The sequence below is a fragment of the Mirounga angustirostris genome, unplaced genomic scaffold (assembly GCF_029215605.1).
Source record: "Mirounga angustirostris isolate CCGP_5_RB_7025 unplaced genomic scaffold, mMirAng1.0.hap1 SCAF_12, whole genome shotgun sequence".
Taxonomy (NCBI): domain Eukaryota; kingdom Metazoa; phylum Chordata; class Mammalia; order Carnivora; family Phocidae; genus Mirounga; species Mirounga angustirostris.
In genome coordinates this window covers 18089717-18101858 of record NW_026991720.1, presented here as the reverse complement: position 1 = coordinate 18101858, position 12142 = coordinate 18089717, and the positions used below count along the sequence as shown (strand labels likewise).

The 12142-nt window shown below is 43.0% G+C and overlaps 1 protein-coding gene across 4 annotated transcripts in view; it reads left to right on the top strand.

Moving 5' to 3' along the window:
- The window catches only part of CALD1 (caldesmon 1), a 182662-nt gene that overhangs the window by 145259 nt on the left and 25261 nt on the right, over nt 1-12142 (top strand). For 3 of the 4 annotated variants that reach the window (XM_064574930.1, XM_045864229.3, XM_064574929.1), the window contains 2 exons: nt 1925-2327; nt 9334-9476. In XM_064574930.1, coding sequence (XP_064431000.1) covers nt 1925-2327; nt 9334-9476 — 546 coding nt within the window. Of the gene's footprint in view, nt 1-1924; nt 2871-4123; nt 4199-9333; nt 9477-12142 lie in introns of all 4 variants that reach the window. The other variant, XM_064574931.1, reaches the window with a different exon arrangement.

Here is a 12142-nt window from a genome sequence, read left to right as displayed (position 1 = left end):
TGTGTTCCCTCTCTCACTGTGTCTCTCTCTGTCAAATAAATAAATGAAATCTTTAAAAAAAAATAAAAATAATTTGGGGGCGCCTGGGTGGCTCAGTTGGTTAAGCGACTGCCTTCGGCTCAGGTCATGATCCTGGAGTCCCGGGATCGAGTCCCGCATCGGGCTCCCTGCTCGGCGGGGAGCCTGCTTCTCCCTCTGACCCTCCCCACTCTCATGTGCTCTCTGTCTCTCTCATTCTGTCTCAGATAAATAAATAAAATCTTTAAAAAATAATAATAATAAAAATAAAAATAATTTGAATTCAATTGATCCAAATTCCTTATGTGTAGATGTTTCCCCTTAAATTCTAAGCTATTTGTATTTTTAGGGAAATTTAATACTTATATGTCTAATTCATGGAGACAGTGTCCTACAGCAAGAGTTAAAGCCAAGAAAGTGTAAAATCTAGCCTTTACTCTGCCATTTCTTATTATTAAATGTGAAATGTGTTTTTCCAAAATTAAGTGAACTCGAACTTCAAAAGGGCCCAGTTCAGTATGAACCATGAAATTTGATGGAGTTTCTAAACATTACAAGACATATTCTTCCAACTCTGGTCACAGTTTCATGACTGGTTGTTTCCTGCCAGTGGAGACCAATAGCCCTGGCTTTGAGCTGTAATAGTGAGTGAGGTGATAGATATGGTACAGTTTGATTTTTAGAGATTTTCTTTTCTTTTATAATAAGTATCAAATTTAACTATGCTTTGTCTACTATAGAGAAGGGCAAAAGACCCTTTATTCATGGAAATCTTGACAAAGAATGCAGATGATGTATGTATTAGGGTAATGTCAACTGCTATAACAACAAGCCCCAAATTTTAGTAACTTAATGCAATAACACAAATGAGTCCAATGTGGGCATTTTTGAGTAGTAGATAGAACTGGTCACCTACTTTCTTTCCTCTTGTGACTCTGTCAACTCCTGGGGCTTTAAAGTTTTCTGATCTAGTCAACAGAGATAGAGATGGTAGAGAATGCACTTCTGTTTTGTAATTGTCTTGGTCTAGACACATCACGTCTGCTCACACTCAACTGGAAATAACTGGACACATGGCTCCACCTAGATGCAAGGTTGAGGGGAGGGTAGGAAATAGAATCCTTGACCGGTTGTGACTTCCCTGGGACTGTGGAGGGAGGAGCATGAATTGTGATGGACGATTAGATGTCTGTACCATGGGGGTCACTGGTGTAAGTACAGCATCCCCACACTATGATGTACATTTGCTTCCTTTCCAAGTGTCCCACAGATCGAGCTCAGGAATTCTAGGTGACTTCGCGACAGGTGAAAATACTCTGTGATACTAGAGGAATTCACTCATTTCTCAGTTTGGTCCTTGTCTTAGTTTGAGTTGCCCAAGAAGCAGATTTTGAAACAAAAAAGATTTAAGCACAAGTATTCATTTGGGAACCGATCCCAGGAAACACCAGTCGCCCTTTGGGAAAGTGAACTGAGGAAGGGAGAGCAACCAAATAAAGGTTTCATGGCCACTGCTGGGATCCGGAGCTTACCTCCACCGGGAGACTCTGAGATCCAGTGCAACGCAGGCACGTCAGAGTTATCTGACTCAAAAGGTGAAGGGAGCCCGGGTATTTACACACGAATGCTCCTGCATCTTGTTTGACGGCTGCCCCCAGGCGCGTTGATCCTGAAAGCACTTCCGGCAGGTAGAGTAGACGCCGGTGGCCAGAGAAAGACCAAGGGCAGAGGCCTGCATGTGCGGTCTGCTGAACACCAGGCAGGCCTGCGTGAGCAGGATAACGGGGGCGGGGGTCCCCTGGGCACACACGCCACCGCGAGCCTCGGCCCGGTGCGCATCAGGCTTCGCGGATCCCGCTGGCCCATTAATCAGCAGTCTGTCTTTGGTGTCGTTTCTGTTGTCCAGTGTGGCCGACGAGGAGGTCAAGACAAGCACCTCGCCCGCGCAGGTGGAGGGCGACGACGAGGCTGCGCTCCTGGAGCGCCTGGCTCGGCGGGAGGAGAGGCGCCAGAAACGCCTTCAGGAAGCCCTGGAGCGGCAGAAGGAGTTCGACCCCACGGTCACGGACGCGGGCTTGCCACTCCCCAGCAGAAGGCTGCACAATAACGCCGCCGACAGCGAGGCCACCGAGAAGGAAGAAAAGAGCGAGCATGGCCAAGAAAGATACGAGATAGAGGAGACGGAAATCATCACCAAGTCCTATCAGAAGAACGACTGGAGGGACGCTGAGGAGAAAAAGCCGGAAGAAAAAGAAAAGGAGGAAGAGGAGGAAGAGAAGCCAAAGCAAGGGAGCCGGGAAGAAAATCAGGTAGAGGTGACGGTGGAAGGCGGAACAACAGGAACAGCGGCCCTGCCGTTGGAAACGGGGCAGCTCAGGGCAGAAGAGCCTAGAACAGAGGGGGAGCGGGAGCAGGGTTCAGACGAGGCCGCCCCCAATGGTGGAATGGAGACGGAAGGGAGGGAGCAAGCAGAGGCAGACAGGGCCAGGCTGGCAGCGGAAGAAAGAGCAAGAGCTAAAGCTGAGCAAGAGCAGAGGGTAGCAGAGGAGCAAGCAAGACTGGAAGCAGAAGAAAGAGCAGCTGCACAAGAGAAAGAAAGGAGGGAGGCGGCCGAGAGGGAGCGGGTTGAGCAAGAGAGAAGAGCAGCGGAGGAGAGGCAGCGGGCAAAGGCAGAGGAAGAGGAGAAAGCTAAGGTAGAAGAGCAGAAGCTTCGGCAGCTAGAAGAGAACAGAAGAGAAATGCAAGAGAAAAAGCACAAAGGGGAAAAGGTAGATGAGAAAATGGAAGGGAAATGGGTAAGCGAAAAGAAAGTACAAGAAGATAAACTCCAGACAGCTGTGCAAAAGAAACAGGTACAGTAAGCATTTTGCACCAAATGTGTGATGCCTGTGATTTATGAGAAATGTAATGCACATCAGACTTGGGACCCAGGCACGATCCTGCAGCCCCACGTGCTTGCTTGTTTGGCAAGCTGTTCATTTTTTTGGGCCATAGCAATATGCAAGCATGAAGCAATCGATCGATGGCTAAATATTCAATCAACCAAATTTACTGGGACAGCCAGAGAGAAATTAATTGCTCTGTGCTTGCTTGTTATGAATACCCGAAAAATGAATTAACCCAAAGATGATAAATGTAGCAGTGCTGTGTTGACTTGTAATTCTGCACCTGCATCTAAATTCATTCCTTTTGACAGCTTATCTCTAGCCATGGGTCTACATGAGGCAAGAGGACCATAACTCCTCCCTTTATCCATGTGTTTGGCATTTAATTAAAAATTATAAAAGTTGGGATGAGATAATGACATGAAGAATCATGGTCAGAAATTTCATCTTAAGAAGGCAAAAGTAACCCCCTTGAAATAAGCTGGTAATAAAGGAGGTAAAGAAGCCAGTTTGGACCTTTCATTAAGTATGTCAAAACCATGATTTGCCATCATGTAGACCTGAGCTTAATGCAGACTTGCAGAAAGCCATTCAGCTGGGGTGGCCTCAATTTATAACTGACTGGTAATTAAGAGCATACATTTTGCTGCTTTTACCATCAGGATGACACAAATAAACTCATGTAGCCTGAGAAAGGTGGAAATGAGGGGGAGGAGGTGTTTGCAAGCTGGGAAAGATTTTTTTTCTGTCTGCAAGCCTGCATTAAAAGCACTCTACCTAACCACGACCTCCATCCCTACCCTCCCCCAAGAAAAAGAAAAAGAAAGAAAGAGATGCTTGCATACTCACCTTTGCATAGAGAACTCTCTATCACTGAGTCTGCATTGTGCTGAAGTTGTCTTTCACTCCTGCTTGTTACAAGGGGCTCATGACCACAGCTACATTTGAGACCCATCAGAAACAAAATGCACCAAACCACACACAAGTTTTGTAAACATGCACAAAGAACCACCACGTCACGCTAGATTTCAGGGAGCACAATGGCAGGCACGTGAGAATCCCACGTTGCTGTTTAGAATCACTGGCACCCAGGGTTATGTGAGCACTGAGTCAGCAAAATCCTAAGCCACATGCAAAGTGACCTGAGCACCCTCTCACTCTTGTAAGCTAGAAAGGGCTTCTTTTAAACGAGTGACCTTGCCACTCTTGAAAATAAAAAGGAAGAAGAAAAGGGGGCCAAAGCACAAGCTAAAAGAGAAAAGTCCCAAGAAGAAAAGCCTACCTTCAAAAAAGAGGTAAATATTACTGAAAAATAACCTAATCATAAAGCAACAGAGAGCTGGGTTCCATGACATTTCAGGTCTGCTGATCTCAAAATTATTACCTCTGATCCAGTGTTTGTCAAGCCATGACTTGACTTCATGATTCATTGAATGGTGAAATTAACTTAGAGCATCTCAAAAGTAGTTAAATATGTCAATGGACATTTTAAGACATGAAATTGAATAGAAGACATCAGAGGGCATCGTAAGCAGTATTACATTGTGATAGAAATTGTCCTGGCTGTGGGTCACAGAAAGCTTGAAAAACACTGCTCGGATCCATTTTTCCCACTTTCTCCTCTTCTAAGTGCTATTTTTTTCCTCCTTGGACCATCCTACTTTCATTTCAATTGTGAATATTTCCAACTGGCTTTGATTAATGATTTAGCTTTCCAAAGGAAAAACGCTCCCCCACATCTCAGTAGAAAATTCGATGAACTGAAGATGGTATTTGGTTTTCAAAAGAAAAGTTTGGCAAAATGTTCTGCATTGCATTTCTGAGGCACACACAGGAGCTGGTACCAGGGTGTTTGACTGTAGGTAAGTAAGCGAGTCAGTGGAACAGGGCGGGGTGTAGAGAAAATGTAATCATGCCCCACGTGACCAAAACGCCACATCAGAAAGCCTGGCCTCGTTTTAACCATTGTACTTACATCAGCTCCAAGTAATCCTAAAAACTGTGACAATATCGCATAAGTTCAAAGTGCTTAAACATGGTAAAACTGAATTATCAAAGGTAGGAAGATGTGGATTACTTTGCGCATGGGACTGAATCAGAGCTGTTGAGGGCCAGCTCAGATGGACTCCTGCTGCACGTCTCTGCCCATTATAGCACATATTAAGAAACAGAAAAGTCCGTATTTAGAAAATGAGGTAACCAGATTAAGCAGGGGGATGGTTATTTTCTTAAATGCTTTTTCATAAGATTCGCAGAAAAAAGTTAAGAACCCCTAGATCGTGTGCTGTTTATTTTGGTTAAGATGTACGTACCTTCCTGTTTCTAATAGAACTTGAGGGTGTTTGGGAGTAAATACTGAATGCAAACACCGCCCATTTAAAGGAAGGTGGAAGCATAAATGCTAAGAACTAGAAAGCTGAATTTGGTTCAAATGAGGCAGCTAAGGAAATGGTTGAATATTGTTGGGAATGCACAGAATAGAACATCTACAGATTCATCTAAAAAACTGAAAGTTACTGGGAGCTAAACTCAAACAGGAATGTCCCACTTGGGCTCTTTGATAAAGCTGGTGTTTGGTGGTGAATAGCTTTCCAGAAGGAAGAGAGCATGAAGTCCTAACTCAGTGGGGGAGGGGAAGCTGAAAGAGCACTGTTTGGATTCTGTATTTAAAATGTAATTGACTTCCCTAAGATGTCATTTTTTTTTTAAGTTTTTTTTTTTATTTATTTGACAGAGAGAGAGAGAGAGAGCACAAGTAGGCAGAGTGGCAGGCAGAGGGAGAGGGAGCCCGCTGCACAGGGAGCCCGATGCAGAATTCGATCCCAGGAACCTGGGATCATGACCTGAACCTAAGGCAGCCGCTTAACTGACTGAGCCACCCAGTCGCCCCGTGATTTGTTTTTAATGACACAAACATTCTGTGTCTTTATATTGTGCCTCTGAGCAAGGAAGGGCTCGTGAGTGGTCACTCAAATCATCCTTCTGCCTCTTTTCAGAGAAGGCCCCAGTCCCAACAATATCGGTGGATATCAGACCTGCTCCTTTCCCAGTTTGCTCTGCACCCCCTTCTGGAGTCCCAAAACTTTTGGCCTCTTTTTTTACATAAGGCCAGATTAGCCACTCAACCCAGGCTCAAAAAAAAAGAAAAAAAAATCTGGCATTCCTGCTTTAACATTGCATACGTAAATTACTAGTTGAATGACTAGATTTCCCCCCTCCAGCTAGTTGTGTGGTTACTTTATATAAACAACTTTGAATCATATTTTACATGATTTAGCCATTTCCAACACCCTCCTCCTTTTTTCCCCCCCTTTTTGTTAAAAAACAACAAAAAAAATTTCCTTTCAAGGAGCTAAACAGAATCGGTCAACCACAAGTAAACACAAACATCACGTGAGACTTCTTAGAGAAAATATTTCCAGAAGTTGCTCCAATACCTCAGGAAAAAAACTCTCTTTCTCCCCCTGCAGCCCTGCAGTTTTTAACTGTTTGTAGTGATGGATCACAGAACATCACCAACCTTGAAATTTAGCTTTCTTTTTCTCCTCTCCAATTATAAAACGCCTCTTTTTAGTTCTTCACCCCAGGTTGGTTTTTTTTCCCTGGCCTCTAACAGAAAACCTGTTTACAGCAGGGTTGTTCATATAATATTGGAACTGATATTCATATCATGTACCAAAGTTTCCCAAACATGGGCGTGCATATAAATCACCTGGAATCTTACGAAATGCAGAATCTGACTCAGTGGGTCTGGGTGGAGCTTACCGGTGAGGTCCGTGTTATTTGCAGACCAAATTTTCAGTAGCAAAGACATCCATGTGGCAGACATTGGACCCAGAAAAGGAACTGAGGCTCCTGAGTCTAACAGAAATGTGTCAAACCTAATGTGAAATGTAACTTGCATCAGTTCTTGTGACTCTCCTGAAATCAAATAATGCAAAGCATTACTCTACAGAAACTGACAGCTCAGTCTTTTTGACTTGCGCATTTGACCTTTTGAGGGTCTCTCTGGCACCAGGATGTGTCACTTGAATTCCCACCCCCCCCATACACCCATGTGTTAGCCCATTGGATACCCCAAATATCCAGAGTTTTATCCAAATGTCACATTTGACCAGAGCCTCTCATATGCTAATATTATCTGAATGTGAAGCACATTAACTCTTCAGGATACTTAGCCACCTATGAACCCATCACAGATTTTCTTCACTGTGACATTCTGACCTAGCAGATCAAATGCTTTTCCCTCAGAATCTCATGAGTTTAGGTTGAATCCATCGAATCTATTCTATGCTCCTTAAAATTTAAAGGCACTATGGAATGAATGAATGAATGAATGAATGAATGAATGAATGAATGAAGTTATTTTCCAGAAAAGAAAATTATTTGCAAACTCAAATCATTATTTCACTGAGAATTTTTCTAAGAGAGTCTTCCAAAGAGAATATAAGCATACCATCCTCTATAACCTTTGCCAATGAAGGCAGAGCTGGAAAAAAAGGGGGGCGGGATTTTTCTTCTCTTAGACATGTATTGTTTTAAAAACCTACTTTATACACATTTTTGGTGAATGAGTCAGATAATGCATTTTGGGAGAATGGAAATCTCTCTGACTCCAAAATAGGAGAAATGAGTTAAAGAGAATTTCTCTTTGCGTGGTGCTCCACAAACCATGAGATTTGACTCAGAATGTGTTTTGTGGGTTCCCTGAAATAGGACACCCCTCCCCCTAAATTTGCATCCCCAGATACTTCTTAACCAGGAGACCAACCCCAGTCCCTGGTATCTGGGGCAATATCCAGCAATGAGGGTCAGGACGAGAACAGGCATTTCCTGCTCCTGCCTGCCTGGTGAACACCACCGGGAGCTATAGTCAAGCTGTAGGACTGGCCAGAGCTTCCTTCTCTTCTCTCTAGCCTTTCACGACAAATCAGGAGCCAAGACGGAAATGACAAGATGAAGGGTGAGGAAGGAATCCTCTGGTCCAACCTCTCTTCTAATGTATGTAGAGCCAACCTCCCTGAGAAATCAGATGACTTCATTTTAGCTAGTCTGTTGACAGCACTGGAGCAAAAACTCAGCCTCTCTGACTTCCAGACAAAGCTCTCAGAGAGAATGGCAAAACAACAGCTCCCCTTTTTAATGACTGAGCCACCCAGGCGCCCCTAACAGCTCCCCTTTTTAAAGCATGTCCAAGGAATAGCCTTGGAGAAAGATTGAAGTCTTAACTAATTAGGGCAACATGGTAGTGAATAGTCCATCTGTGGTAATTTAATCAAATAACATCCAAAGAAGGCAGTCAGGCAAAGGACTACTCAAGGCTCAACGGTAAAGAGAAAAAAAAGTACTGTGCTTAGTACGACATGCACTTTAGGAGTAAGTGTTCAGAGGGTATCAGAGGAATAGCTGGAAAGAGATGAGTGATCAGATAAGGGAGGCCAGCCTGGGTACCTGAAGGCCCAATTTCTTATGCCTACTCTTCCTCTGTTGCTTGCTTTAGAACGTAAGTGCCTTGTCACTGGTTATGTTGAAAAGAGCAATAATGAATCTCTCCTGTTCTCACACTCATCCTTAAAGAATGGGTGAGCTGATACAGGTAATCTCAACCCCCTAACAAGCTATGTAAATTTCACTTTACTTTGAAATAATGTGTCTCATTTACTGTGAGGACCTTGTAGTAACAAAACTCACAAAAATTAAAGCTAACACCCGCTCTCCATATATCACCTTCCTCTGTCTTCCCAACCATCACAAAACCACTTCTGGTTTCCTATTCCATTCGAACTATAGTGGTTTAGATGACTACAGATGTGGTCCCACAGGTCTGAGTCGTCTCCCTAAAGGTAGGGTTATTATGTCTTCTATCCTCAGACCCTAGTTACTCATTTGATTAAAATACAAGGGTGGGCTTCCTCTGCCATCTGCCAAAATTGGCTTGGCAGATGTGGTGGGTTTCCTTGGTAGGTTTCCTTTTTCCCTCCTCAACACATTTGGGTTCTTTTCAAAGACACAGTCTTCATCCAAGAAAAAAACCCGTCCAACCAACCCGGACATTCTCCCATCAATGCCACACTAATGATCACTCTTTTCAGTGGGAACTACAAAGAGCTGCTCTTACATGGAATTCCCAGAATACAATAGTTTCCAAACAGTAACACCTCCACTGCTCTTGAAAACAAAACCCCAGTGAAATCAGGGATGATCTTGGTTTCCTAAAATTGTGGTCTAGGTTTTTGCACAGAGGCTGGAGGACCATAGCTCATGCTCTAAGAATTTCCTCTGACCCCAGCTCTACCACATCATTCTCCAGTGGTTGGTTTTACTTCTGAGTTTTCTGGCTTAATAATTCTGGGTCTTATTTGGTGATACCAACCAAAACCTAATGGGATTTTTATCATTATGTTTCTTCCTGATGTGTACTGTTGGTTAGATCAAAGATGAGAAGATTAAAAAGGACAAAGAGCCCAAAGAAGTGAAGAGCTTCTTGGATGGGAAGAAGGGATTTACAGAAGTGAAGTCACAGAATGGAGAATTCCTGACGCACAAACTTAAACACACCGAGAATACTTTCAGGTAAGAAACAGAGACTACTTAACAATGACTGTGTTCACATGTGAAGAAAAAAATAATAATCAGCCTCCCTATCCTGTGCCTCCAGACAGAAACGTGCTAAACAGGCAACATATTTCTGTTGTGAAGTCATTGGCCATTGTCTCAAAGATCCTCAGTCAGCAGGTCAGGCTATCAATCACTAACAGAAGACAGGCAGTCATTGCTCAGACAAGATTTAATCTGCTTTTCCCATTATTTAGCAAAGCAGATCATGCTTAGGATCCATGTTTTTGTTCCCTGACTTAATATGCTCACGTAAGATCAGTTCAGTAGAAAACATTACGACTGGGGTTAGTATCATGGATTCTCTATATAGTCCAGCCAGTTTCCTAAGAGAGACTTTTCAGTTATCATTTTCAGGAATGTATTATTTTAAAGATTATAAATAAATGTTGCTTAAAACTGAGATTGTCCTGTGGCCAAATACTTGGGAAATGCTGGGTTGAACTAAGTTAATTAGCTCTCTTTACTGCAGGACTTTGAGAGCACTTGATGTTAATTTGCACTGGGAATCTCAAAGAGGGAGGAATAGGGCAGGGCCCTAGTGCTCCATTTAATACCCTTTGGAGAACCCTTTTGCATAGCTTCAGCTTTCCCTCCTCACCCGTCCCGCGCCGCCCCCATGGTGCTGAATACCTGGACAGTTGATTTTAGGACAGATAGACAAGTACGTACAGGTAAATCCTTACTTCTAGATACACTGAATAGTGAGAGCGCCCCACCAGTTCTGTAGAAGGACTCAAGTTACAGAAGCCTGCCATGGACACCTGGCCACAAGATTCTTTGTGCCCCAGTCCTACACATACGCTCCCTCCAACCACTGGTGCCACATTCCTACCTCTGTTATGTCACTGGCTGGTGTGCCAGGTGTCCTGGAACGTGGATTCCCATGGGGTTGTTTTGGCAGCAGTCTTGCCTGTGGACCCTGTTTTTCTCAACAGTTCAAATAAGGAAGTCCCCAAGAGCAGGTATTGTGTGGAAGTCGGATGTATTCCTTACACCAAAGCCGTTGTGGCATTCAGAAGCAAGGAGAGCTACTAGGGCTCTGCTCCTCTAAGCAGGATAAAATGGGGACATTTAATTGCCCCCCAAACAACTTCTCTATGCAAAAATTTGAGCAGAAAGGTAATCACATTTATCCAAGGGAAAGCCTACGGAAGAAAATGTGTGCAGAAAATGCCCAAGTAAACTGTGAAGGAGGATGCATAGATCCTATAGATGTTACTTGGGATTGGCAAGAAAGTAGACTTTAAGTAGAACATGAAGAGTTTATTAAGAATTCATAGAAAATCTAGAAATTGAGTTGATTCCGGCCAGTAAGCTGAGTCCAAAGCTTGCTGGAGTGCCAGTCGTTTAATATTTCAAGGCCCTAGAACGGTGTCAGGTTCATGAAAAATACTGAATGAGTATTGCCTAATGATATTACTGTCTTATTATTTGATAGTTTAAAATAGGTTTTGTGGGTATGAGTATATTTTTTGTTACGAAAAATAATGTTTTTTAAAAATCTGTCAGTAGAAAGAAGTTTCGTTAACAATTAGCAAACTTGCCAACCAGCTTTAGTCCAAACTCAAATTAATAATTAACACACCCATTGTGTGGAAATCCAGAGAGCTGGGAATTCAAAGAGAAAAATCACAAGGATGGCAACAGGTGTAGCACTGAGAATTCTTAAATGTGACTCTGGCCTTAATTTTTCCATCTTTGGGCAGAAAAAAAAAATGACAGAAACAAGCAGCCACCATATCATTCGTTTTTGTGTAGCTGCCAACATAGGTTAGTTTTAGTTTCAATTCGAAGTTGATGCCAACAGAAGCAGGGACGCCTGGTTTTGCTGTCTATACTTACAAAGCAAGGAGCTGTATCGAGAAGGGAGTAGGAGCCTCTATGTGGAATAGCCAGGTGCCTACTAGCCTAAGTGCAGACAAACTGTGTTCATGGTGAAAGGTCTGATGCTCATCTAGACTTACGCCTAAGGAAGCCAAGGATAGAGGAGAGACCTTCTGGAAGAAATTTCCATATTAGTGTCATCCTAGTGCTGAGGGCATGCCGGTACATCTGAGTAGAGGTGACATGGATAAAACTCTTGCTACTGTTTTGAGCATAGCTCCTCATGTTTAATTACTGCCCCCTTTGATATTTCTGTTTTCTTTTTTTTTAAGATTTTATTTATTTGTCAGAGAGAGAGAGAGAACGCATGCACAAGCAGGGGGAGTGGTAGGCAGAGGGAGAAGCAGGCTCCCCGCGGAGCAAGGAGCTCGATGTGGGATCATGACCTGAGCAAAGGCAGATTTCACTAACTAAGCCACCCAGGCATCCCAATATTTCTGTTTTCTGTGATTACATTGTTTTCTCTAAAACATGACAAAAAAAAATCTCAGCTCGATGAGCAAGGTATAGAAAAAGCAGATTATACCAAGGGCTTTATAGAAAGTACAAAACAGGAATTTCTTTTGCTTTCCATCTATTTTTAATGTGGTAATTAAAGTTTTTTCTAATTATAGGAAAAAAAGATACTCATTATGAAACATTCAGAAAATAGAGCACCCACCACCCAAAGATAACTACCAGTAACATTTTATCCAGATACCTTTTATGTGTATATATTCAAAATAGACATATACAGT